Source organism: Setaria italica, chromosome VI, assembly GCF_000263155.2.
Source record: "Setaria italica strain Yugu1 chromosome VI, Setaria_italica_v2.0, whole genome shotgun sequence".
NCBI classification, from domain to species: Eukaryota; Viridiplantae; Streptophyta; class Magnoliopsida; order Poales; family Poaceae; genus Setaria; species Setaria italica.
In genome coordinates, this window is record NC_028455.1 from 7677600 (window position 1) to 7705527 (window position 27928).

Genomic DNA, 27928 nt, shown 5'->3' on the forward strand with positions numbered 1-27928 from the left:
TCGCCAAAATGTTAAGTACCCTCAAACATGGGTGTGGGTTTTGAAGCCTTAACTTAAACGATTGTTTCGACAGAAGTCTTCAGCTTCCGCACGACATGCCCCCGCAGCTCGCTCCCCCGCCGCGCGCCTCCGGCGGCGGCGCATCCCGTCCCGCCGACCAAGCCCCAGCGCCGCTCCCTCCCAGCAACCAGAGCCTCCGCGGCCTCCTGGCCGTCCCCACCGCTGGCCCCTCGTCCAGCTTCCAGCCCCTGCACAGAGACCCTGGCAGCTGCTTTTCCCCACAGATCCCCTTTCGTCAATTTGAACTTTGAACTGCAGAACTCCAGATGCTTCCCAGGTAAACTCCGCAGCACGAATCTCACCGGATCCGCAGCAATTACGCCCCGCCCGGCCCTTTCTCTCCTACGCGCAAGTTGTCAGGGGTGATCATGCGCCGGCGCCTGGTAAGGCTCCTCTATCCGCTTTTACTGCTCCCACCTGCTGCAGTAACTCCGCCCATGGCTGTACGTCTTCTCCGCCCAACTACTGCCTCGTCCGGAGCAGCTACTCCCGCAGCGCGACTTCTCCACTCATCTCCCACCCCGCTGCCTCTGAAGCTGTGCCCGAGGTGACCGGAGCGCGGCCCAAGGACGACCTCTTCACTCTTCAGGATGGCTGGACGGCCGTCAGACAGCCTCACTAGTGGAGGAGAGGGCGCCATTCAAGTCCGCCTAGCCGACCTTCTCCCCATCGACACTCCGACAGTGAACGCCCCCGGCTCCAACCTTCCCCAACGCTGCAAGCTTTTCGGGCCAGAACAAACAGGCGTTGCTTCGTCTGTTTGGCCCCGGGTCACCACACCGTGTCCTGCTGCGACCCCGTTAGGTGCTACCTCTGCCTCCGCTACGGTCACCGCACCAAGCTCTGCCCCACTGGCCGTCGCCTCAGCACAAGGTCGTCTATGCAGCGCCCTCCCCGTCGCGCGGAGGTTGCCAGGGAGCAGGATCGACGCGCCCCCCCCTTCACCACGCTCGGCCTTCACAGGTGCATCTTCGCCAGGCTCGAGCTTTAGCTCGCCAACAACCCCTTTGTCACCAAGCTCGGCCTCCTCTTCGTTAGCAGCTACCCCTACGCCAAGCTCGGTCTCCGCCATGCCACCAGCCGACACCTCGCCGGATCCGGTTGCCTCCTCGCCAGCACCTGCCCCCGCCGCCGAACCCGCACCCTCGACGACCATGTCACGGCTCGGCGACCCCGCGACTAGGCCGGAGCAGGTGGATTGCCTGGTTCAAGCAACTGGGGACATCGACACCGATCTGCGTGAGTAGGAGACGACGGCGGTGGTCACTTGGGCTGTGCGTGGCTGGGAACCTGTCGACCCACGTGACGTCGAACGCGCCATCAGGAGGAGTTCAGGTTGCGCCACGGAGAGGTGACCGTCTCACGCCACTTTCCTGAGGCTTTCTTGATCAAGTTTAAGTATAGTCACCACTACACCGAAGCTCTCCAGAAGGGGAAGGCTACAGGTTCCGGCGTGGAAGTCTTCTTCACCAAGTGGAGAAGCCTGCGTGATGCTGAAGGCGTAGCGCTCCTCTTCCGTGTCAGGCTTTGCCTTGATGGCATGCCGATGCATGCCTGGCGAGCTGACATTGTGGAACGGCTCATCGGCAGCACCTGCGCCCTTGAGGCCATCGACACCAACCTGGAGCAACCGCACGAGATGAAGACGATCAACCTTTGGGCTTGGACAGCTAACCCAAGCTCCATCCCAAAGTGTGCCTGGCTCACGTTCACCGGCCGGGCGCGCGACCCCAGGCTGGAGGACGTGATGGTGTCCAAGACACCGCCGGGACAGTGGCAGCGTGGCGTCAAGCACTGCGTCATCCTTCACCTCAAGGAGATCCAGGACTACACCCTCGCGTCCGTCAACCTTGACGACCGGACATCCTGCACGTCGTCGATCCGCCGGCTCCCTCCCTGGCACCTTGGGTGCATTGACGGGGAGACGAGACCTCGACGGGTGGAACGTGTAGAGCGCCAACTTTCGCCTTCGCGCTCTTACCATCCTCGCCATGGTCGGAGCAGTGCGGCGGGGGAGAGCGATCAGCGCGACAAAAAGGAGGATCGCCAGCGGAGGAGCTACAACAACGACCATCCCACTAGCAGGTGGAACGTCTGGCGCCGGCGGAACGATGACGACGACGACCACGATCAGCACGGGCGAGGTGACCGTACCCGACGCGCACAAGGGCACGTGCGGCGACACCGGCCTTGAGCGTGACCGCTCGCCCAGGCGCCGGAACTGGGGCGGCGAGAGCAAGCACGGGGAGCGGCAGCACCAAACCCACCCCAGCGGCACCTCCATGCCTCATCAGCTCTCCCTGTTCGGCCCTGTCCGTGATGCCAGAGCACTTGAACTAAAGTTCCTGTTCGCTAACCGTGCTTCTAATATGAAGGAGGCAGCTGCAAACTTTCTATGCAGGCAAGATGGGAAGACCGACGACAATCCTCCCCAACTGCCCATCCTGTACAACTACATCAACGAAGCGGCCATCCTGGCCGATGCTCTTCACCTTACGCACGAAGGGGATGAAGTCTGGTCCGGGGAGCGGCGCAAAGACAAGAACAGCCAGCCAACGGTCAAGGTTTCACAAGCGTTCGATCGCATCAAAGTTGACCTAGCAATGCCCAGCCACAACTCACCCATGGGGGACACAACTACGATACAGGAGCTCTCGCCCGGCTGGAACCAGGAGCCTCCAACGCCACCTTCGTCTACACCTCTAATAGCTGATTGCATCTCACCCAGCAGCCACACCTTTTTTTACCCCCCTACTCTTGAACAGATGGCGCGCACCTCCCCCGGCGACACAGGTGGCTTGAATGATTTGCAGGACACGACTGCAGACCCAATCTCGGTCCAGGAGGTGGAGGCGGCGTTGAACAGCCTCCAGGTGCACCTCCAGCAAATCACCCACGAGCTGCCACTGCCGCTGTCACCTTCAGCCGACAGGGACCACTGCCCCTCTAACAATGCACATATCGAGCAGGTGCTGAAGCAGCAAGATGGAGCAGCAACAAGCACTGCAAACGTCAGCAGCATGACCGGGCCAACCTCTGCGGTCAGCGCCTTCTTCACCAAGCTGGCACAGGTGCTTCAGCTCCAGGCAACGGAGGCAGGCAAGGAGGACCAGACGCAGCACCAGCAGGGCAAGGCGCCCAAGCCGCGATGACCAAAACGCGTTTTTGACATGTCGACGGTACGCCGCAGTGCAAGACTTTCAAATCGTAGGCCGATGCCGGCAGTTCAAAGAGCGCAACATAACCTCTGTCGCAAATTAGGTCTACTCACTGATGATCTACAGCCCATCGAGGTTGCTTTGCAGGAGTACTTGTCTATGTTCCAGGTTCCGGTGCCTCAAGATGTTATTGCGGCGTTGACGGCGGCTTTCAACCTTGATGACCCTACTGCTCAAGAGCTCGATGAAGCAATGGCCAGGGTGGCCGGCGAAGCCATTGAAGACTTTCAGGGGGACATAGCTCAGGAGGGAGAAGGGGAAGACGCCAACAACATCCACGGAGGGGCCTTTGCTGCAGCGACTGCAGCTACGCAGGCCATCATCTGATCCAAACGCAGCAACCACATAGAGTCTTGCTACTTATCATGTTAACTACAACATCTGCAATCACTAATTTCTGCAGCTCAATCATCGTATCAGTTATGCTACAGTTCAGCTCGAATGTAATCTTGCCACCTGAACAATGCTATGGTGTTTTACTTATTTGTGCAATTCGTCCCCTTCGTGTGTTGACCAAGAGAAGTATGTCTGTGCTGCCTGCTGGCTGCTGCCTGCTGCCTGCTGCCTGCTGCTTGTATGCAACAATGCTATGATGTTGATCTGGTGCATTATCTGCCTTATGCTTCCTGCTTGGACGTGGTGTTTCTCTGCAGCTGGTGCTCAGTGTCACGAGCAATGGTAGCATGTCAACTCTAGTGGGCACTGCATATACTAAGAGTGGGTGGGTGCTGCAATGCTTGTGCACGTACCGCCTCATGGAGTGGGCATGCGTTGCTCCCTGGGACAAGCTGACCAGGGACAAGCGTTTCACAAATCCCTCATGAATCTTGAAATCCTGTGCTGGAACATGAGAGGCCTAAACCAGAGAGCGAGAAGAGATACAGTACGGGAGACCATTTCATCAACCCTTTGCCACATCGCATGCCTTCAGGAAACCAAATTAAGTAATATTGACCAATTCACGGCAAGTTATTTAGGAGGCTCCAGGCTTGACAGCCACTCATACAAGCCGGCTGGGGGACCTAATGGAACCAGGGGTGGCATCCTACTGTTATGGAACAGCTCCCACGTTGCGCTCACAGACATTGTGCTAGGAACTTATCACATAACAGCAATAGTAGCAATGCAGGAAACGGAGAATTCATTCACGCTCACCGTGGTTTACGGGCCAACACAATCCAATGAAAAACCCCAGTTCCTAGTAGAAATACAAGCACAACGACCTCAACGCAGCTCTCAATGGTTAGTCCTAGGCGACTTCAACATTATTTACAAAGCAAGCGACAAAAATAATAACAAGATAAACCTGAGGCTTATGAATTTATTCAAACAAGCACTAGATGACACCGATCTACGCAAGATACATCTTCAAAATAGGCAATTCACTTGGAGCAACGAGAGGCAAAGCCCGACACTTGTTAGACTGGACAGAGTTTTTGCAAATACGGAATGGGAAAACGCATTCAACACACACATTCTACACGCTCTTTCAACTTCCCTATCCGACCATTGTCCTATCTTGCTCTCCAATCAGAGTGGCCCCAGACGCCCTAGATCCTTCAAGTTTGAGAACTTTTGGACAATGCTCCCGGGGTTTACGGAAACTGTAGCACGTGCGTGGACCACACACTCGCCACATCACGAGCCTTTTCACAAGCTCTTTCACAAGCTCCACACCACAGCTGTCGCACTAAGAGAGTGGAGCGGACGCCTCATACCGGATGCGAGAATGCAGTTGCATATGGCCTTGGATGTGATTCTACGGTTCGACATAGCGCAAGAGCACCGGCAACTTACAGAGGCTGAGCGAACCCTACGGAGCAGACTAAAGCTAAGGGTCATGGGGCTAGCCATAATTGAGCGCGCGCGCAAAAATCAAGCAACCAGAAGCTCAAACCTTAAACTCGGAGACGCTAATACGTGTTTTTTTCACCAGCGAGTAAACTCCAGGAAGCGCAAAAATTACATACCGAATCTTAAAAGAGAAAATGGCTGGGAGTGCACACACGAAGAAAAAGCGGCCGACATACAAGATTTTTTTACGGCAGCCATGCAGCAGCCCCAACCACGCATAGTGGACCTCAATTGGGACCTTCTTCGCCTCAACCAGCATGATCTGTCATTTCTAAACTCACCATTCTCCGAAGAGGAAATCAAGCAATCAATCCTTAGCATGCCAGGGGATAAAGCCCCTGGTCCGGACGGGTTTACGGGGTTATTCCTAAAATCATGCTGGAGCACCATAAAACAGGATGTAATGGCAGCAGTAAACACGTTCTACGGTCTCCGATGCAACAGCCTCCAGCTAATTAACACAGCTACCATCATACTCATCCCGAAGAAAGAGGGGGCAAACACCGTGCAGGACTTTAGGCCTATAAGCCTCATTCACTCGTTCATCAAGATCATCACGAAGGCTATGGCACTGAGATTACAACACCACATGAATGCAATTGTCTCCAAATACCAAAGCGCATTTATTAAGACGCGGAGTATCCATGACAACTTTATGACAGTGCGAAGTACGGCAAGAAGATATCGCAGAAACAAAGTGCCGGCTATTTTCCTCAAATTGGACATCGCTAAAGCCTTCGACTCCATACGATGGGACTACCTTCTCCTACTTCTGCGTCACTTGGGATTCCCCGCGCACTGATGCGATTGGACTGCAGCCATTCTGTCTACTTCTTCCTCACGCGTCCTCCTAAATGGAGTCCCGAACCCACCAATAAAACATGGCCGTGGGTTGAGGCAAGGTGACCCATTATCACTGCTGCTATTCGTTATAGCGATCGATCCCCTACAAAGAATCCTGCAATTAGCGACAGATATGAACATCCTTACCAGACTACGCGGAAGGGCGCCCACATGCCGTATTTCGATGTACGCGGACGATGCGGCATTATTCATAGCACCAAGAAAAGAGGAAATTGATGCACTAACTAACATCTTGGAAATTTTCGGGGAAGCAACAGGTCTCAAAACAAACTTCCGCAAATCGACTATCGTCCCTATCTGTTGCGAAGGCATGCAATTGGACGTGGTACTGGAAAATCTACCGATGAGAAGGGGAGCCTTCCCAATCAAATACCTTGGGCTACCACTATCCACACTGAGACTGAAAGCTGTAGATTTCCAACCCTTGTTAGACAAGGTCGTGGCCAAGTTAAATAGTTGGAGTGGTAGAAACATGACGACAGTTGGCAGACTCACTTTGGTCAAATCGGTACTAACTGCTCAACCGGTTTACTTACTGTCGGCCCTCAAAGCGCCCAAAGAGATATTGAAGATTATCGATGCTAAGCGAAGGAAATTCCTATGGGCGGAGTTGGAGCTGCTCACAGGCGGGAAATGCAAAGTGAATTGGACACGATCTGCATGGCCTAGGAGGGGAGGAGGACTAGGTGTGTTGCACCTCGGAAAATTCTCCAGGCCTTGCGGTTACAGTGGCTCTGGCAGGACTGGATGAATGATGGACCTTCCTGGGAGAGCCAGGACATCCCTTGCTCCCAAACGGACCGCAAACTCTTTGCGGCGGCAACCAAGATCACAGTGGGAGATGGCAACAAGACTTCCTTCTGGGACAGTGGCTGGGTAAGTGGACAAAGGCCAAGGGACATTGCGCCAAATCTATATCATATCTCTAGAAGGAAGAACAGGACACTATATGATGCAGTCACAAATCGCACGTGGATAAGAGATTTAAACCTTCTTCATCAAGGATTTACCGCCACATATTTCATTGAGTACTACCGACTATGGGTTGAGACCAACCGCCTGCACCTTACGCCAGGCATCCCGGACACCATCACATGGAAATTCACGCCAAATGGGAAATATAGCACACAATCGGCATATAGAGTACAATTCATAGGATCCATGACAACTAATCTCGAGAACCTAATCTGGAAAACATGGGTGCCACCAAAGTGCAAATTCTTCAGCTGGTTGGCCGTGCAAGATAGAATTTGGACAGCGGACAGACTCCAGCGTCGGGGATGGACCAGTAACCCAACCTGCCCCCTTTGCAGCACAGCGCAGGAGATAGGGTATCACCTTTTCGCCGACTGCAGTTTCACACGGCTAATTTGGATGAAAATTCACACATGGACGCAATGCCCTAATGTTGATCCAAGCCGCTGGGATAGGCACGACTCCATACATAATTGGTGGACATCGCTGGCTAGCCCGGTGGCCGAGGGGAACGGGGGGAAAGGGTTGCAGACCCTCATTATCCTTGTTCTTTGGGAGATCTGGCTAGAGAGAAATCGGAGGATCTTCCAACACAAAGATAAGACGGTTACCCAGATAACCGACGGCATCAAGAACCAAGCTGCGATGTGGGTCGCTGCGGGAGCTAAACACTTGGGGGACTTTCTCTCAGGTTGAGTGTTCCATTTTGTACTAGTTGTCATAGCGGAGTTTTGCCTCCCCGTTTCGGGGATGCGAGTGTACAGCTTGTATAGTACGTTTGTATACGGCCTGTCGGGCTTTTCCTCTCTTTTAATATAGCAGCAGCTCTCCTGCTGGCTCGTTTCAAAAAAAAAAAGCCTTAACTTCGCAAGTTGTACACCAACAACGAGGAGAATGGAATCCCTTAACCTCGCATGTTCAGTAGAAATACGAAGACGCTTCTTAGAATAAGTTTCAAACCCTCGTATGGTCTCAAATCCGTGGAAGGCTTCGAGGGTAACGAATGACGACAATAACAGCTAATTCTCATTAAACTAACCCTCGAGTGTTGGGATTAATTCCAAACACCGGTCTATTTCCTTTTTGTTTCCTACTTAGGAATGGGCTCAAAGTGGAGTTGCTTGAGGTTAAGGTTTTTCATCAAGGCATTACGTGCTGGTACCTCGAGGGTAGGCGTTTGGCTCAAGATACTGGTGAAGTCCCAAGGCTAGTAGGCAGGTGGCGTGAGAAATGTGAACACGTGGAGAAGTTTAATTTGTACACATGTTCCTTAACAACCTTTATGTACGGCATATTTCAGGAATATAGTGGTTGAATAAGGGTACTTTAGGAATGTAAATTAGGCTAAGAGTCAATATTAAAGGGGAGTCCTACCCTATTGTAAAGAGAGATCACTTTTTCAATTGAAAATTGAAAGAGAGCATTGTTTTCATTGTAACCCTAAATCTGTTCCGTATCAAATTCGTTTGAGACCAACAGAGGGTGGCTTCTTTTTTTTCCCTAGAAAAAGCACCGCCCAATTAGTACAACAGAAATTACAAAATGATATGCCTACCATGGTCCTCACTCCTCATCATGAAACTTCAGACTTCAGAGGGACTCCCTGGTCAGGGAAAGATATTTCAATAATTTACTCGCAAAAGTTATCTTAAAAGCTTTTACGTAAAAGATATTTTAACACTTTTAGTGGAGAAGTCATTGAAATATTTTTAGAGAAAATTAGTTTATAACTTTGGTTGAAATTTATTTTTAAAAATTTTACAATAAAAGTTATTTAAGTAAATTTTTAAAAAATGCAATAGTGATGTTTTCAGAAAATAGTATTCAAAAAGGTTTGCAAAAAATATTATATTATAATATTTTTCATATAAAAGGTTTCCTATAAGCTTTAAACTGACAGATTTATCAAGTAATTTTTAGACTTTTTAGAAAATATTTCAAATAACATTTTACATTATGAAAAGGAAGGGAAATAGGAAAAGATAAAGAGGGCAATAACTTGGTGGCGACTTGGGTAATACTAGGGGATTGTGCTTGCTCATAAGAAAGTTTTGCTTATCAAAGTTTAAAAAACAATGTATACTAATGTAGTTTAAAATTTTCTCACCAAGACTTTTTTTAATTGGTTAGTTAGATTTAAAACTTTGCCTACATTTGAAGAGGGGCCGCAACGAGGATGATGGGCCCTATATTGCAAACGACGAGGAAGTGGGCAGTAGGTAGGTGAACTGTGAAGAAAGAAAATAGAATGGGAAGTTGAAAACCACTGGGTTATAAGGTGAAAAACTCATAAATACTTTCCTACAGATTGATGTATGAACGCAGCCCACAATTGGCAAATACTTATCTGAATATTTTGATGGTGCCAACTTAATACTTAACTTATTAGCCTTGGCTAGTATATATTTGCTTTCCAACAATATGCATCTGCACTAAGATTCTGTTTCCAGCAACATTTTAAGGTCCATTAATTATTCAATCTCTTGCCAAATTGCCGAATAAGTTATACGAGAAGAAATTGATGGTGGTGTGTGTCAATGGTGAATTCCGGCGCACGCGCACACTAGTGGAGTGGCTATGGCGTCGGCACGCATCTCTGGTGCTGGAATTTGATATCAAATCTCACCCGGTCATACATTTTTGCCGTTCATATTTTGAATTCAGAGTACTATATCTTGAGGATAAATGTAGTAGACGACACGCCGAAATCCACAATCTCCCAATGGCAAAATACTTGGTGGAATGCATGCATCATCCCATGAACAATCTCCTGCACTGTATGACACAGAAATGCAGCAGATTTTGTGCCAGGGATATATCCATCTTACAGATCTACACAATCTTCAGCAATAAATTGCTCTAATTTGAATTCATCAACAGCGTTTAATTAATGCTAAATCTTCCCTTGCCATCACATTCGTAATCGTGTCAAAAACATATTTGGCTACGCGTTCCGGTCAAAATCAGTAGGATTTCATCTGCTCACAGCATTTATAAGAGTTTGCCAAGTGCTTGCACAGTATACGCCACTGGCTGCCCTATAAAGAGCAGGCTCCGGCCAAAGCCGAAACCATAGGCCATAGTATACCACAGTCCAAAACCTTGTTGGATTAGTAGTAGTGGTTTACATGGATACAAGTGCGTCGCCGTCGTCGTCTCGCTTTGCGGCAGCCGCCGTCGTGGTGGTGGCGGCGGCGCTGCTGCTGCTGCTGCCGGCCTTGTCGGCCGCCGACGACTGGGAGGACGCGCACGCCACGTTCTACGGCGACGAGACCGGTGGCGGAGACCATGCGTAAGAAATAAGAATACACTCCACTATCTTGGTTTATTTGTCGTTTGTCTGGCACGCACGTGCGTCATAGTGTGTGGCTTTCGATCGTGCACGCAGAGGGCGCGTGCGGGTACGGCAACCTGTTCGAGCAGGGGTACGGGCTGGAGACGACGGCGCTGAGCGTGGCGCTCTTCGGCGAGGGCAGGGCCTGCGGCGGCTGCTACGAGCTCCGGTGCCAGGGCAGCTCCTACTGCGCCCCCGGCGGCGCGCCGGTGACGGTGACGGCGACGAACCTGTGCCCGGCGAACTACTCCAAGCCCAACGAGAACTGGTGCAACCCGCCGCTGCGGCACTTCGACCTGTCCAAGCCCATGTTCCTGCGCCTCGTCACCGACTTCCACGTCGGCATCATCCCCGTGCAGTACCGCCGCGTGCCCTGCGCCAAGCGCGGCGGCGTGCGCTTCGAGATGAAGGGCAACCAGTGGTGGGTCGCCGTGCTCGTCTTCAACGTCGCCGGCGCCGGGGACGTCAAGGCCATGGCCGTCAGGGGGTCATGGGACGGGCAGTGGGCGGACATGTCGCGGAACTGGGGGCAGATCTGGACCAGCGGCGACAGCCGCCACGTCGGGCAGGGCCTCTCGTTCCGCGTCGTTGCTGGCGACGGCAGGTCAGTGGAGCTGGACAACGTCGTGCCGCAGGGGTGGGCGTTCGGCCAGAGCTTCGAGGGCAGGGGTCAGTTTTGATTTTTTTTTTCCTGAACTTCTATCGATCACTATTCACTCCCATGGTCCACAGTGTAGGGCAACGTACAACTGCCAGTGTCTATCCGCGCACGCATGATGTAGCATGTGTATATGGACCAGTGGTTGTTCAAATTGCAGAAATGTTTTTTATCAAATCCTGTGATTTGGTTAATCAATGACAAATCTGAAAAGATTGTCTCGAATGGATGCAATTGATGACCGGCGTAATTACATTGGGGATTTGCAAATCTCATTTAATTGAAAATGCCAACAAAGAAAATCAATGCTCACGTTGTAACTTGCTTTTGTTCGTTCAAAAAAAAACAATAACCTCGCATTTTGACCCACCAAAAATTTGAAACGGGCTTTTACTCTTCCATAATAGTATGATTAGTCGAAATGCGCCCCTGAACAAAATAAGAGAAGAGGGACAAACATTGCATAAGACTTTTTTTTTAGGTCGAGATCAGAGGCATCCGTAGGTAGCAGAGATTTCCACCCAAGCGGAGTACTCCCTCCTTATGCAATGTTTGTCCATAGCACACAATGTACATGAACATTAAGAAAAAGTCAATGTAAAATGACCACCCATGTCTATTAAATATCATAAGACAACAATTTCTCTTGTAGCTCTAAAACATCATAAAATGTTTCTCTCCTAAATCATTGCGTAATGAAGGGAGTATATATTAGTCTCGCCGTGACCGGAATAAGCGAGGGTGATTTACTATGTTTTTCTTTATCAAAGCAATAAGTAGAGAAGCGATTTATTGCAGAAATAAGAAATAAGACTATTTTTTACTGTGTGTATTGCGCTTATCTTCTCCTTTTGGTCGAGAGGAGAGCAAAACAACAGAGACCACTAAAGCTCGAATCCATTTATAGCAATTGTACATGACCTTGGTCGTTGAACAAGCTGGCCAGCGAGCTTCATGGCGCACCGCACGTCCATGCCCGGCTTCTTGCTCCCGCCAGCAATAAATACGTGAAACATCAATCACCACACACACATCCATCCCTCGCTCCATCAAGAAACAAGCAAGGTTACGCACCCTCATAGCTTGCTAGCTCTCCGCCAACAATGGCCTCCAGGTCCTCCATCCTTCTCACCGCCGCGGTGCTGGCTGCGCTGCTGGCCGTGGGCTCATGCGGCTCCGCGCTCACCTTTAAGACCGGGCCGGGCTGCAGCGCCACCCGCCTGGTCCTCATCCCTAGCACCGCCATCTCCGAGGTGGAGGTCAAGGAGAAGGGCGCAAGCGACTTCTCGGAGCTCAAGGAAGGACCGACTGGCACCTGGACGCTCGACAGCAAGGCGCCGCTCAAGGGCCCCTTCTCCATCCGCTTCGCCGCCAAGTCCGGTGGCTACCGCGTCGTCGACGACGCCATTCCCGCTAGCTTCAAGGCCGGATCCGTCTACAAGACCAGCCTCCAGGTCTGAGCGACAGATCGGACGCGCACGTATGGGGTCGGATGGAAATTTATATTGACCTCTAAATAAAATTTCAAAAGAGATCGGACTCACATGCCAGCGAGGACATTTTTTTTCTATGGTTTGCTGATTGGCCACTCTTAGACTACAGTGTAAGGCAAATTGCCTAAATGTTTTCTTTCAAATCCTATGATTTGATTAATCAAAGTGACAAATAAAAAGGATTGTCTGTATTTGATCGAATGACCGCATAATTGAGGATTTGCAAAATCTTGTCTCATGGAAATTGATGGTGACTAATTTTCCAACAAAATATGAAATGTTTTGTCTTTTTCCAACTAAATTGATATTTCACTTTATATTCTACAAATATAATTAGACATGTTTGTTTCAAATTCTGAAATCACATGTTTCAGACTCGCAAGAAGAGCAAAAGAAAAAAGAACTAGTATATAGGACATAGAACAGGTTTCCCTTTGATACATTTGCTCGTGAGGGAACGAAGATGGTTAAGGCTGCCCACGTTGCAGCCCGTGTCCAAGGCCAAAAAATAATGGAGGTTTAGGAAAATTTAGATCTTTACCTATTATTAAACCAAGTAACGCCTCTGCCCGGATTTTCGTACGTCGTGGTAATTTTGTAGAAAAACCCCTGATGTTTTGTGTAATCAACCCGTAGTCCATTATTATGAATAGTCTGGGTGTCGGATTGAAAAAGGAGGAAAGAGAGGGGGTTTAAATGGAAACTTCTTCTCAAAATTACGCCACCCCCCCCACCCCACCCACCCCGCCTCCTCGGTGAGCGGCGCGCGGGTTGGGAGTTTGACGGCGGTGGGGCGGCGGTGAGGCGTCGCGACCTCCGCTCCCGTCTCCGCGTCCCCACTACCTCCCCTTCCGACGCCGGTACCGCACGCCGCCTCCCCATCCATCCCCCCCGACCTCCGCTCCCGTCTCCGCGTCCCCACTACCTCCCCTTCCGACGCCGGTACCGCACGCCGCAAGGGCCTGCGCCACCCACGGATCTGCGCCGTCGCCGATCTGAGGGCCCCATCGCTCCTCCCTCCTCCCCCCTACCCCTCACCCCCCGGTGAGTTGCGCACGTGGTGGGAGATGTATGGCGGCATGGGGCAGCTGGCACGGCTGGAGGAGCGTCTCCTCCTCCTCCACTTGCAGGAGGAGGCTCCCTCCCGTGGAGGATGGCCACTGCCACGACGGCGCCGCCGTCGCCTCCATGCGGTACTCTGCCTCCATCTCCGGCAAGCCTGCGCGGCTTCCGAATCGGATCGGATTCGAGGGTGACTCGGGGCCATACTTCCAGTAGAGTTCGTTGCCGAACCGGATCGAAATCGAGGCGTACCTGGATTGGAATCGAGGTTGGTTTCTTGCCTGTATACATAGCTGCGTGTTTGGGTATCTTTGACGTTTTTGTGCCATACTGCCAGGAGACCAGGTCCTGCTCGCCGTCGAGAATCTGCTCAGCAACACACGCTTAGATCCCCTCCATCGACGCCAACAACTCGTGTGGTCTAGCGTGTTCAGCTTCTTACTCTCCTTCGACAAAAGGTACATAAGCATTTACTTATTACGAAGCTATTTGTCCTCTAAATTGTGTCAATCTATTTGACTGTAGAAGCTGGCTTGGCCGCTGTGGTGGACTATATACTCCCTTCCTTCTAAATTACTATAATTGGAGGACAAGTAATCTGGCAGAAATATATTTGCAGTAATGCTTTTATAAGATTCATTTCTGACTATACATTTCAGAAATAGTATGTTACAATATGTTGGCCTGATATTGTTTATGGTTGTATCCTTGCCAGATTATGAGAATAGGATATTTAATGGTAGTATTGACTTCAAAATTTCTACTGGTTGATTCAAATCTGCTGCTGTTACTTTTGTTATACTGACAATAATTTTCACCAGGCATATCCAATTTTTGGACATTGTTGTTGTTGTGTTGTTGCGAAGCTTTGCTTTTAATGATATATGGGAAAATTTCTGAAAACTAATGAGAGTTGCATGTCTACTCATTGAAAAATACGAAACTCATTCTCGGTCATCATTCTTTATTAAATATGCTTTAATAGTTTAACACTTTTGTCAATTCCTAAACATTCTATTGCACAGGCCATATAGCCAGTGCATGCGGATGCTTCACATTGGATAGTTGCACTTTAACTTCAAAAAGGTAATTGAAGAAAGTTGATTTTGTTTTGGCCTGTGCACTCTATCGCATAAAATCCTGAGTGTAGAAGCCCATGTATAACACTGCAATCCTAGGACAATTCAATTTAGCACTTCAGCTCTTCATAGTTGGAAGCAAGGTTCTCAGACAAAAAAGAATATCAATACTTACTGTTGTGTTAGTTAAACCGTGTATATCAATTTTTCTGTGTTTAAGATTATTTAGTCATCGAGACAGTAATCTTTGTTGGTCATTTGTAGCTTTACATTTAACAATAACTATCAAATTTACGCTCATGCTATTTATTAAAGGAAGTATATACCTCAGTTAATGTTGCTCGAGACATTGTTGTTGTTGTGTTGTTGCGAAGCTTTGCTTTTAATGATATATGGGAAAATTTCTGAAAACTAATGGGAGTTGCATGTCTACTCATTGAAAAATACGAAACTCATTCTCGGTCATCATTCTTTATTAAATATGCTTTAATAGTTTACACTTTGTCAATTCCTAAACATTCTATTGCACAGGCCATATTGCCAGTGCATGCGGATGCTTCACATTGAACAGCTGCACTTTAACTTCACAAAGGTCATTGAAGATTTAGAGTTTTCAATGATCTACACTGACGTATTCAATACTTTATCTTATCTTTAGATTTTTCACAGTGCACATTTTATCTTAACTTTTCTGTATCATCAAACATGTGGAATTTCACAGATACTAATTTCGCTGTAGGAAGACAGAAAGTAAAGGTCCTATTAGTTGTCTTTGTTTGGGTCATGTTAAATTCCTGCAGGATGCCTATGCTAGCTAATTTAATAAGAAGTAAAAGCAAGGTCTATCTGGTAGAGGAAGTATGCAGCATACCTTGCAAATGAAGCGGCATAGCGGACAGTAGGCCAGACCTCATCTGTTGGGCTTCTTTTCCATCTGATTACTTGAGCTATATGAAGTGACATCCTTCTCCTGAGAATAATAAGCAGAGTAGAGGTCACAGGATAACAGCCAGAAAATTATGGTGACAGAGTAGCATGCAGTTCCAACAAAATGGGAGGAGCCTGTTTTCAATTTTTTTTTGAAATATTAACAAGTAGAACTGTATGCACATTTCTTAAATGATTTGCGGTAGGACTAAAAGCACACTCGCAATATATAGATTGAAAGTCTCTTTTTTTTGCTAAGAATAGATTTAATCAGTGAACCTTGAAAATCACAGAATCCTACTGTCAAAATTTGTAGAAACAAACTCTAGAGGTTTTCAAATATTGCCTATCCTGAAAACTTGAAGGTTAGATTCATAGAAGACAACCTGTTGTTTCCAAAATTTCTTACAATGATAGAACAACATGCCATGGTTTTCCTTACTGATTTAATCGATGCACCTAGGCTAATTCGTTTGTTTGAATCAAGTTTATGTTACAGATTGCATAATAGATCTCCTTTCTGAATTTAAGCAAACCCCTTTCATGCTACTTGCAGACAACTCAAAAGAAAAGACTTTAAAGCTGCAATCCTCACTTCCTAGGCTAATTTGTTTGTTTGAATCAAGTTTATGTTACAGATTGCATAATAGATCTCCTTTCTGAATTTAAGCAAACCCCTTTCATGCTACTTGCAGACAACTCAAAAGAAAAGACTTTAAAGCTACAATCCTCACTTGTCATTGGAGTTATAAGTGGGTCACCTTCTCAACATAGCACACACATATAGTTGTCTCCATCGAGCACTGTATGATCAATGTCAACTCCTGGTATGTTGAATATGATTCAAATCTTCGTCAAACCATTAAACACAGAATTAATGTTTGACTGTCTCATATAACTTCATAATATAATGTATAACTCTTTGCAGACAAACCATTTGAATCACCAACGCAACTCTTGGATCCCAAAGAGCAGAGAAGAAAAAGAGATAGAGAAAGGTATGCACGGATGAGTTATGAAGAAAAGCAGGAAAAACTCAAAAAATGTCGTGAAGCCTATCATCAATAAAAAAGAGAAAAATGCTCACAGATGACTGATCAAGAAAAGCAGCAAAAAATACAGAGAAAATGCATGCATGAGAGGGAAAGATATGCAAACATGCAACCAAACCAAAAGAAAGCAAAGTTAGAACAAGATTACGCTAACCGTGCACGACAACGTGACACTCTAAGCAAGAATTCAATTGCAATGGAGAACCCTGCAAATATCGCAACAGATAATTCACAAAATTTTACTCAATTTGCCACAAGCATAAGACAAAGGAAACACGTAACACCAGGAGAAAGAGAAGCATTGCTAGCCTATCGTGATGAAAAGTTGACAGATAAAACAATGAAAAAAACACCTGCCACATCAGATGAAGACTGTTCTACGAACACCAAAGTCATAGATGATCTAGAATCTATAAAACAGCCAACAAACATGAAGAAAGGTAATACTCCCAATTGCATATATGACTCTCACAATCAGATTATACATGCATCAATTTTTACAATGATAACAATCTTTCATGGACAGATATCCCCTATCCAATGTGTCCAGCCACCAAGGATGGAGAAGAACCAAATGAATCAATCATTGATGATGAACCATATGGTAAGGATATATACTAAATTTATATTCTCATGCAATAGAAAACAGCATATAATTCACATATTTCTATGTAGATGACGATGGAGTTGTATATGAAGAAGACACCGATGAGGAGGATAACATAATTTCTGGTCAAGGTATGATAAACACGTTAAAATATTTTCACATCACAATGTGAGTACTTCTCTAATTTCTTTAATCCTACGAATCATAGCAGAATGGGAAGATATGGAGGTACAAATAAATGAAAATGAGTCAACCGTTCCCGAGCATACTGATGAGGAGGATAACATAATTTCTGGTCAAGGTATGATAAACACGTTAAAATATTTTCACATCACAATGTGAGTACTTCTCTAATTTCTTTAATCCTACGAATCATACCAGAATGGGAAGATATGGAGGTACAAATAAATGAAAATGAGTCAACCGTTCCCGAGCATTCAAACATCAATGATCCATATGACCTCGTCTATAGTAACATACCAGACAACACACACAAGCTGAAACCTGTTGAAAATTGCAAATATTGCGATGCAAAGAAATTTCAATATGAACCTGAAGGCCTATGCTGTCGAAAAGGACAAATAAAACTTGCAAATCTTGAGACACCACATCAGCTCATGAGACTATGGACGAGCAATGACTCTGATGCAATACATTTTCGAAAGAATATAAGGTTTTTCAATGGCCACTTCTCATTTACTTCTCTATATTGTCGCCTCGATAGAGATACAACTACCATGAGAAACAGCGGTATTTACACCTTCCGAGCACATGGTCAAATATATCACAACATACGCTCATTTGGAAAAGATGGTTCAGATCCTAAGCATCTAGAACTCTACTTCTATGATGATGATCCAACCCTAGAGCATCGTTACCGCTATTGCCGCAAGGAAATGTATGAGCAAGACAAACATGTATTACTCATTATAACCAATACTCTACGCAACAATCCATACTCTGAACAATTTAGGACTTTGGGACAAGAAGAAAACCTTGAGGAGTACAGAGTGATGTTGAACCTTGACCAAAGATTGGACCAAAGGACATACAACGCACCAATCACATCAGAGGTAGCTGCAATTTGGGTTGAAGGAAATGAACGGAGGAATACTTTTGACAGAAATGTAATACTACATGGGAACAACAACGAAATACAAGGAATCCGATCATACGCTGGATGCTACGATCCATTGTCTTATCCTCTGTTCTTTCCAAGAGGTGAATTGGGATGGCATGCCGATATCCCAAAGGTTGGAATTACTACGGAAGATGTAAAGAAAGCTCGTGCTAATCAAAATAACAAAAACAATGACCCAGGTAACTAATTCAAATATTAGCCTTCATAGTTACATATACTAATTAAATAATTGCCTATGCCATTAACAATCAATTCTATTTGTCCAACACAGATTCAAGTGGTAGATTGTGGGTAACCATGAGAGAATACTACTGCTATAAATTTCATGTGCGACCAAACATATTTAACCCAATACTATACGGCGGACGACTTTTCCAACAATTCGCCGTGGATACATACATCAAAATTGAGAGCTCACGACTGGACTTCATATGGAATCATCAGAAAGAGATAAGGGCGGATCTATACCAAGGCCTTCTAGATAGCATTCATGCAGGACAAGACAGGGGAGATGCAGTCGGAAAACGGACAGTGCTTTCATCATCATTTATTGGGGGTCCTCGAGACAAGATGCGTCGGTACCTAGACGCCATGGATTTAGTTAGAAAATATGGGAAACCGGACATATTCCTCACGATGACATGCAATCCCAACTGGGAAGAGATCACGAATGAACTTGAGTTTGGTCAAACACCACAAGATCGCCCTGATCTTGTTGTTCGTGTTTTCAGAGCAAAACTAGAAGAAATGAAAAAGGAGTTGTTAGAAGAGCACATCCTAGGCAAGGTGAAGGCCTATACCTATGTTGTAGAGTTCCAAAAGAGAGGTCTACCGCACGCTCATTTCTTGCTTATAATGACCGGAAAATATAAGCTTACTTGTCCAGAGCAATATGATAGACTAATCTCGGCGGAGCTCCCAAACAAACAAAAGTACCCAGAGTTGTACAAAATGGTTATCAAACATATGATGCATGGACCTTGCGGTACATTGAATAAGAACTGTGCATGCACGAAGAATCGAAAATCATGCAAGAACTATTATCCAAGGCCATTTAACGCTACTACCATTCAAGGCAAGGATTCTTACCCATTATACAGGCGACGCGATGACGGCCACAATGAAATAGTCCGAGGGCACAAACTAGATAACAGGTGGGTAGTCCCATACAACCCTTACCTCCTACAAATGTTCAATTGCCATATAAATGTCGAGGTATGCTCAAGCATAAAAGCTGTCAAATACCTATACAAATACATCTACAAGGGGCATGACCGTGCATCTGTATGTGTAAATGGGACAAGCGAAAAAGAAGACATCGATGAGATTAGACAATACAGAGACGCGAGATGGGTGACACCACCAGAGGCACTATGGAGGATATATGGCTTCGAACTAAGCAAGACAAATCCTCCAGTCATGCAATTGCAGCTTCATCTTCCAAACATGCACATGGTTTCATACCATGGAAAAAAAGAAATAACGGAAGTTATCAACCGCGAAGGTGTTGAGAAGTCAATGCTAACGGCATACTTCGAAGCAAACAAAATACACGAAAAAGCACGAGGCATTCTGTACCGTGATTTTCCAGAACATTATACTTGGCAAACCCAAGGGAAGTTTTGGCAACAGAGGAAAAGGAAAACGTTGTACCAGGTTGGGAGAATCGTCTCGGCACATCCAGCCGAAGGAGAAAGATACTATCTCCGAGTTCTCCTGAACCATGTGAAAGGCGCAACCTGCTACGAAGACCTACGAACAGTTGATGGAAAAATATTGCCATCATTTCGTGAAGCTGCAGAGAGAAGGGGCCTCATTGAGGCAGACAACACGTTAGATGATTGCCTGACGGAAGCAGAGTTATTTCGGATGCCATCCTCACTGCGAAGGCTATTTGCGACGATTCTTGTGTTTTGTGAGCCCCACGACATCCGTGCACTATGGAACAATCACATCGAGGCAATGTCGGAAGACTATCGACGAAACTGCAAAAATGCAAGAACGGTCGAACAGATGGTATTAATCAACATTAGAGAAATGTTGCAATCGATGGGAAAAGACATACGATCATTTCCTCTTCCAGAGATCGACGAGCAAAATGACACAAAAGACAATACACCTAGGGAGATCACCGAGGAAGCCAACATCGAGGTGGACCCTGAGGACATGGAATTGCCTAAACACCTAAATGACGAGCAAAAGGCCGCCTACAATGAAATTCTAACAGCAATTGATAGAGATGAAGGAGGGCTATTCTTCGTAGATGGACCGGGAGGAACGGGGAAAACTTTTCTATACAGGGCATTGCTTGCAACAGTCCGTGGACAAGGAAAAATAGCTTTAGCAACAGCAACCTCTGGTGTCGCTGCTTCCATAATGCCCGGAGGAAGGACATCGCACTCAAGGTTCAAAATACCACTAAGGATAGATGATGGGGCTATTTGTTCATTCACAAAACAAAGTGGGACAGCCAAGCTACTTCAGGCAGCATCGCTAATCATTTGGGACGAAGCATCGATGACTAAGAGGCAGGCAATAGAGGCACTGGACAAAAGCATGCGTGACATAATGGATGTACCAAATCTTCCATTCGGTGGGAAAACAGTGGTATTTGGGGGAGATTTTAGACAAGTTCTGCCGGTTGTACGAAAGGGTACAAGATCACAAATAGTAGATGCCTCACTACGCAGATCTGAACTCTGGAATTGCATGCGTCACATGAAGCTTGTGCGCAACATGAGGGCTCAAAATGACCCATGGTTTGCAGAATACCTATTGCGCATCGGCAATGGCACTGAGGAGACAAACGATAAAGGCGAGATACGTCTGCCCAAAAATATATGTATTCCACGCACAATGGATGATTCCGGACTTGATAGACTCATCGACAGCGTCTACCAAATGAACAGCGCTTGCCTGGAGGATCCAAATTACATCACATCAAGAGCCATTTTATCCACGTGTAATGACTGTGTAGACCGCATAAATCTGAAAATGATTGAACGATTCCAAGGAGAAGAGATGGTCTATCACAGCTTCGATAGTGTAGAAGATGACCCACATAACTACTATCCCCCGGAATTCCTAAACACACTAACCCCAAATGGACTACCACCACATATGCTGAAGCTCAAGATTAACTGTCCAATAATACTACTCAGAAATATCGACCCAGCTAATGGACTATGCAATGGCACAAGATTGGTGGTACGAGGATTCCAGAAAAATGCAATCGATGCAGAGATTGTACTAGGACAACATTATGGGACACGAGTTTTCTTGCCCCGAATCCCGCTGTGCCCCTCTGATGATGAGATGTTCCCATTCCGTTTCAAGAGGAAACAATTTCCTGTAAGACTAAGTTTCGCAATGACAATAAACAAAGCACAAGGACAAACAATACCAAATGTAGGCATCTACCTGCTTGAACCGGTTTTCTCTCACGGTCAATTATATGTCGCGCTTTCTAGAGCAACAACAGCCAAGAACATAAAGATACTAACAGCTGAAAATGATGATAAAGATGAGGACAACAAGCAGGACAACAAAATCAAGCCATCAGAGAAAAATAAGAAAAGGAAAAAAAGGAAGACAAAAAGCGACATGTCAGATAAGAAAGAGGTCAATCAAAAAGACACAACAGATAGATACACGAAGAATATAGTGTATTCAGAGGTCCTCACCAAATAGGTACTGAGCTTTTTGTAAGTTCTATGAGAAATTACTCATGACGGTTTTATGCATGTGTGGACTAACTAAAGTTGATATTTATTATTTCTGTTACAAATAGGTGATTCTCCTGCAAGCAACAACAAAACAACAAACTTTCTGAAAGGTATGCCATGATTGCTGTACTCGGATTCCTATGGATTTCCTTGCTGTCAAAAAAAGAACTGAAATTGCTATGGATTTGCTTGCTGTCCAGGAAAAAGACAATTGGTGGGAACTATGTAAAGATGCAAAAAAACATAGGAATATACTTTCCCTGTCCAATTAACATGTTCATTTTCTGTATTCAATAAAGCTGACAAAGCGTAGGCAAGCAAAAGAGATACTGTCGTTGGATGGTGTATGAATTAGAGACTTTTGCAGAGGTATGTAATCTACAGTTATTTTGATATAATCTAACTGTGACAGTGATGGTAGTGAGCTTAGAAATGTTTTGTTTTATTTTATATGACTAGCAGAGAACTGATTATTCTATATACAGAATTCATTCAGGTTCTAAAGACTTCCTAGAACTCATCAAAAGTGCATTTGTGGTGGGGCCCTGGAAGATTAGAAGTATATCAGTTTGAACTCTAATTTGTGTTCATGTATCATGCAACCTTTATTTTGTGAAGTTTTGCTGAAGACAGGAGTATGTGTCCATCATAGAAATCGAACTACGTTTCCTATGCTTAGGATTGTATAAAAAACTATGGTGTCAGGCCAAGGCTTCGGTGCATTACTATGAAGCTTGGTGGGCAAATGGGTTGGGTTAACATGAGTAATGCTCATGTGCACCCATTTCTATTGTCGGGTACACATTTTATTGTTCTGTGAATGTACCTTAACCATCAGTAATTCTTTCATGCACGTCACAAAAATCCCTGATTATGTAATTACTATAAACTGTACTAATTTCAGGGATATAAGCTTCAACAAGTTGACAGGCCAAGTTCCAGCAAATTTTGGAGGAATGATGGCACTGCAATATTTGTGAGATAATCGTTCTGTGAGATTATTATTTTAACTTCCAACTTTTTTCTTGATGTTTTTAACAAATGGCTTTCTATCCTGTGTTAAGTGTCACCTTTAATTTTCCAATGGAACCTCATTTCAATTTGAAAACTATTAGGTACCTGACTGACAATATGCTGACAGGAGATTTGCCTGCTTGGATGTTGAAAAACAAGGCAAGCAATAAAGTAAACATGTGCGTATTCTGCAACTTAGTGATTTCTATGGACAGACCATATGCATTCATATGTTGCTTCTGTACATGACACTTCGTAACTATTTAAAACATGACAAGCATTCCAATTCCCCTTTCATCTTGTTCGATTTCTTATTCCATGACAATTATTAATCTTTACAGGGATATATCATATAATAACTTCACGGGTAACCCTCCTTCTGAGTGTCAGCAAGCAAATGTGTATGTAAATTTCAAAGATCCTCGCATAAAATTACTTTATGTTTCACGGTGATGCTTACATGCTCTTGTGATTACAGAAATATGGTGTCAAGTTTTTCATCTTCAAATGACAATTCGTAAGATCCTGCTCAGAAATATGCAGAAAACATTTTCAATTTCTATCATCAAAATGTCCAGCAAAGAAAAGAAAGTCTGAAATGGTTTACATTTATTTGTTTTTTTGCAAGATTGCAGTCATGTTTAAGAAAGAATCTTCCTTGCATGGGCAAATCACACTGTAAGTTTACTTACACAGAACAGATTGATCAGTCCTCATGTTGATAACAGAATTCAGACATCTAACAGTACTTAATATTTCGACTATCATTATTTTGGTTTTAAGACACTTCAGAGGTCTCATCTGTTGAAACCTGGTGGAAAGGTCGAGGAAAGGCCGCAGGATATGTTGATGAGAGTTTCTGTGGGCATACATAAGGATGATATTGAATCGGCTGTCAGAACATACCACATGATGTCTCAGCGCTGGTTCACTCATGCTTCCCCGACCCTTTTCAATGCTGGCACTCCAAGGCCCCAGGTTTTGCTCACTTCTGTTGGTTCAATGTGTGAACTGGGTAACAACATGTGCAAATCCTAAAACATAGACAGATTAGTTTGTTATAGCACCTGTCTGAATAGTGCTAGGCTGGTCACATGACACTTGAGTTAGTTTACTGACTAAACTTCTATTTTTGTTGACAGTTCAAGCCAAGCATGGACAAGGAGAAGGACCCAATGTCTGGAATTATGGACTTAACGAAGGTAAGTGCTTCCCCCCTCTCATGGCTTAGATCAAGAAGTTTTTGTGATCATTCTGTGACTTGTTATATGCATTCTCGTGTGCAGAACATGTATGAGGAAGGCGACGAGGATATGAAGCGCACAATAGCCAAGGCTTGGACCGACGCCAGATCTGGGAAAACGACTGATTCATTAAGTGGATTACGTTGAGCTGGTATAATGGGTCGATGGACTTCTGTCTGCTGCGCTAGCCCTGCAGTGTTTTGGGATGGTTGAAACAGAGCGTTAACAGTGTTTTACTTTTCTGGAACAATGGCCTTTCTGAAGCATAGGCGAGTAATGGTGACGTACTATTGTAGGAGTACTGTTGCTTCATGTTGTTGACAACTAAACAATCTCTGCTCATTTTCAGGACATATGACGCAAGGATGCTTTTCTTGAGTCTCCAAACACTACTTCACTTACAGGTACTTGTGAGCAGAAAAGCATGCCATCTTAATATACAAAATGCAAGAAATTTTGTCCTTTGATCAATTGAGATGCGGAATTTAAGCCATTTAGGTGTGACTCTCTTATTTTGTTGAGATTGTTAGGTTGAACAATTGAGGAGACCAAGTCCGGACTATTTTCACAAGAATCATAAAGCCATCTCCCCCAAAATGAGGGCTGTCCTTGTGGACTGGTTGGTACAAGTGGCTGACGAATTCAAGCTTCAGGCAGAAACTCTTTACCTTGCGATTTCATATGTTGACTGCTTCCTCACAATGAATGTTGTTACTCCAGACAAGCTGCAACTGCTAGGTGTCACTGCATTGCTATCTCGCATAATTGAGCTTGCTGGACTATGACTGCATAAGCTACCTAACATCGGTTCTTGCTGCTGCCTGACTGTTTGTAGCGAGGTTCACAATCCGCACAAGGACTCATCCTTGGGTAAGAAAACATGGCCTTTATTGTACAGAGGACACTACAACAAAATCAGTAGCATTGTCTGCACACTAAATTAATGCTCTGAAGGCACTGACGAACCGTGTGGCATAAGTTATCTAAAAGGCAATGAACGTAGAGAAGCGTATTGGATAATGTAATTATGGGCCCACCCGAAGATACAATTGGACTAACAAGTCAAGAAGATTGTGTCGTATCATGCTGCAAGAAGGGTACCTGATATAAAATTCATGAATTTTTCTTCTTGTGATAGCTTATCTACTTCTTAAATTTTTACCGTGTGCAAAATTCCGGGAAGGAGAAGAAGAAAAGTGGTTATAGTATTATGAAATATGAATCGGGAATAAGAAGATAATTATTTTAGAGAGGGTAAAGACCCGTAGCAACGCACGGGCATTTCTACTAGTAAATATTAAAGGAGAAAACACACAGCTCCTCCCCCCCTTGACTAAAATACGGCAACGATATATAAGTAGAAAACGTAACGTCTCTTCAAAGAAAAAAAAATGCATACTCAAGATTCTCCGTTTTCTATACAAACCACGGAATATCTCCATTGTGAAGATCCTAGGTGCATCGGCCATATGCGGTCTTTTAGGGAAAAAAGATTGAAAGGGTCGGCGCATTAGACTATTTTGAGGGTTGGATGTTTTTTCCTCTCTTATTGTAAGTAAACAAATATTTCATTTTATACCTACAAATTAAATATACTTGTTTTTTCCAAATGCTGAGATGTCACGTTTCAGAATCACAAAATCCAAAAATTCCTAGAAATTTAATAAAGATAAAAGGAGGTAGTATTAAGTACTGGAGGACACCAAGGTACGATGAAGCAGGTGGTGCAGCCAGCATAATTTAGTCACCACACAATATCCTGCCTCTCTACACAAGAGCTAAGAGGTTGTAGACTATCGCTTGGTCGACTAATAGATATAAGACTATCGCCGAAGAACACCACATAGTTTGAGGTGAACTTGCAAGTGTCCGAACAGCTAGTTCAGTCAAGAAAGACGACCAGCTAGCGGACCGAGAACTTTTTTTTTTGATAAAGGGGTGACCGGGGACTTGGTACCGTGTAATGAAGAGAGAGAAAAATGGTGAAGGAAGAGAAACATAGCATACTGGTCTAGGATTTTTGTTTTCGAGCCAATATGAGGATGTCTGGAGCTCGGTGTACATTTTCACGGAGCGGGGTACTCCCTTTATCATGCAATGTTTGTCCATAGCATACTAAGCGCATAGACCACACAAGCAGTTTTAAAAAAATCCATGTGAAATTACCACCACAACCCTATTAAACGTCATAAGTCTATAGCATAATAATTTATTTTTGAACTTTTAATTAGGGGAATATTACAATAGATACTCCTTTGCTATCATCATGGACAAACATTGTAAAATTATTTTCTACCGAGATCATGGACAAGCGTTGCAGAAGGAACTGAGTATATAACAATCTCCACAAGAGCAAAAGGTGATTTATTGTTTTTAGTTAGTATATATAAAAAAGAAGAAGTAGAGGCTAGAGAGGCGATGAGGACCGCATGCCTGTTCTTTTCTTCTCTTTTCTTTTTTGAGAGGAGGGTATAAAAAGAAGAATAGAGATTAGAGTGGCGACGAGGACTGCATGCATTTCTGTTCTTCTCTTTTCTCTTTTTGAGAGGAGTGCATGCCCTGCGCTTCTTCTTTTGTGTGAGACCAACACAATCGGGACTACCAAGCTCGGATTTTAGCAATTGAGTACACGTGTCGGTCGTTGAACAAGCTGACCAGCGATGTCCGTGGCGCACCATACGTCCAATGCTCAGCTTCCTTCCCTCCACCACCCATAACCGTACGTCCAATGCTCAGCTTCCTTCCCTCCACCACCCATAAATACGTACCCAGCTGCAACTCGATCACCACACACACGCATCCCCCCTCAATCCATCAAAGAAACAAGCAAGGTCACACCTCGCTACCTCGCCACAACAATGGCCTCCAGGTCCTCCATCCTGCTTGCTGCGGCTGCGCTGGCAGCTCTGCTAGCCATCGGCTCATGTGGCTCTGCGCTCACCTTTAAGACCGGCCCCGGCTGCAGCGCCACCCGTCTTGTCCTCATCCCTAGCACTGCTATTTCCGAGGTGGAGGTAAAGGAGAAGGGCGCCAGCGACTTCTCGGAGCTGAAGGAAGGGCCGGCCGGCACCTGGACGCTTGAAAGCAAGGCACCTCTCAAGGGCCCCTTCTCCATTCGCTTCGCCGCCAAATCCGGTGGCTACCGTGTCGTCGACGACGCCATCCCCGCTAGCTTCAAGTCCGGCTCCAACTACAAGACCAGCCTCCAGGTCTAAGCAACGGAACGTACCCGCACGCTTTGGAGTTGGATGGGAATTATATTAACCTCCAAATAATTTTTCGGGCCTGCATGCCAACGTGGCTAATATTTTCTACTGTGGTAGCTGATCGGCCACTCCTAGACTACGGTATAGGGCAAATGTTTAACTGCTGGTGTCCATCCGCTCATGTACATTGTATGCATGCATCATGCGTGCATCGACTAGCGGTTCTGCCCATTGTTGAAATGTTTTTTTTATCAAATCCTGTGATTCGATTAATCAAAGTGAAAAAAACAAAAAGAATTGTCTGTATTTCATCGATGATCGGCCTTATTGAGGATTTGCAAATCTAGAATTTGATGACTATTTGTAAAGAAAGAAAATCAATGGTCACGTAAAATCTTGCCATTTTGACCTATCA

At 45.4% G+C, this 27928-nt stretch overlaps 5 protein-coding genes, 1 long non-coding RNA gene and 1 pseudogene across 7 annotated transcripts; 6 read left to right on the forward strand and 1 right to left on the reverse strand.

Moving 5' to 3' along the window:
* Positions 1 to 53: 53 nt before the first annotated feature.
* LOC101756135 (glycine-rich protein 1-like) lies at positions 54 to 1216 on the reverse strand. The gene is made up of 2 exons (XM_004974447.1): positions 720 to 1216; positions 54 to 312 (listed from the first exon to the last, which is right to left on the reverse strand). The coding sequence occupies exons 1-2, from the start codon at positions 1214 to 1216 to the stop codon at positions 54 to 56; spliced, it is 756 nt and encodes a 251-aa protein (XP_004974504.1).
* An 8824-nt stretch (positions 1217 to 10040) lies between these two features.
* On the forward strand, positions 10041 to 11216 carry LOC101758569 (annotated as a pseudogene).
* A 795-nt stretch (positions 11217 to 12011) lies between these two features.
* Positions 12012 to 12423, forward strand: LOC101758158 (pollen allergen Phl p 2). Its single transcript, XM_004972970.1, has one exon. It carries the CDS (start codon positions 12067 to 12069, stop codon positions 12421 to 12423), a length of 357 nt encoding a protein of 118 aa, XP_004973027.1. The 5' UTR covers positions 12012 to 12066.
* Positions 12424 to 20373: 7950 nt separating this feature from the next.
* Positions 20374 to 22014, forward strand: LOC101756542 (ATP-dependent DNA helicase PIF1). The gene has a single exon (XM_012846782.1). It carries the CDS (start codon positions 20374 to 20376, stop codon positions 22012 to 22014), a length of 1641 nt encoding a protein of 546 aa, XP_012702236.1.
* Positions 22015 to 22142: 128 nt separating this feature from the next.
* Positions 22143 to 22677, forward strand: LOC111257676. 2 transcript variants are annotated; one of them, XR_002678297.1, is made up of 3 exons: positions 22143 to 22159; positions 22250 to 22418; positions 22546 to 22677. It is a non-coding gene; the product is annotated as an uncharacterized LOC111257676 (long non-coding RNA). The 2 variants fall into 2 exon arrangements; XR_002678295.1 differs by lacking the exon at positions 22143 to 22159 and having other exon boundaries at positions 22174 to 22418.
* A 200-nt stretch (positions 22678 to 22877) lies between these two features.
* On the forward strand, positions 22878 to 23759 carry LOC101757874 (probable leucine-rich repeat receptor-like serine/threonine-protein kinase At3g14840). The gene is made up of 5 exons (XM_022827867.1): positions 22878 to 23025; positions 23165 to 23242; positions 23405 to 23464; positions 23542 to 23580; positions 23699 to 23759. Exons 1-5 carry the CDS (start codon positions 22898 to 22900, stop codon positions 23706 to 23708), a joined length of 315 nt encoding a protein of 104 aa, XP_022683602.1. The 5' UTR covers positions 22878 to 22897; the 3' UTR covers positions 23709 to 23759.
* Positions 23760 to 27108: 3349 nt separating this feature from the next.
* LOC105913497 (pollen allergen Phl p 2) lies at positions 27109 to 27590 on the forward strand. Its single transcript, XM_012846936.1, has one exon. The coding sequence runs from the start codon at positions 27166 to 27168 to the stop codon at positions 27520 to 27522; it is 357 nt and encodes a 118-aa protein (XP_012702390.1). The 5' UTR covers positions 27109 to 27165; the 3' UTR covers positions 27523 to 27590.
* The last annotated feature ends 338 nt before the right edge of the window (positions 27591 to 27928 follow it).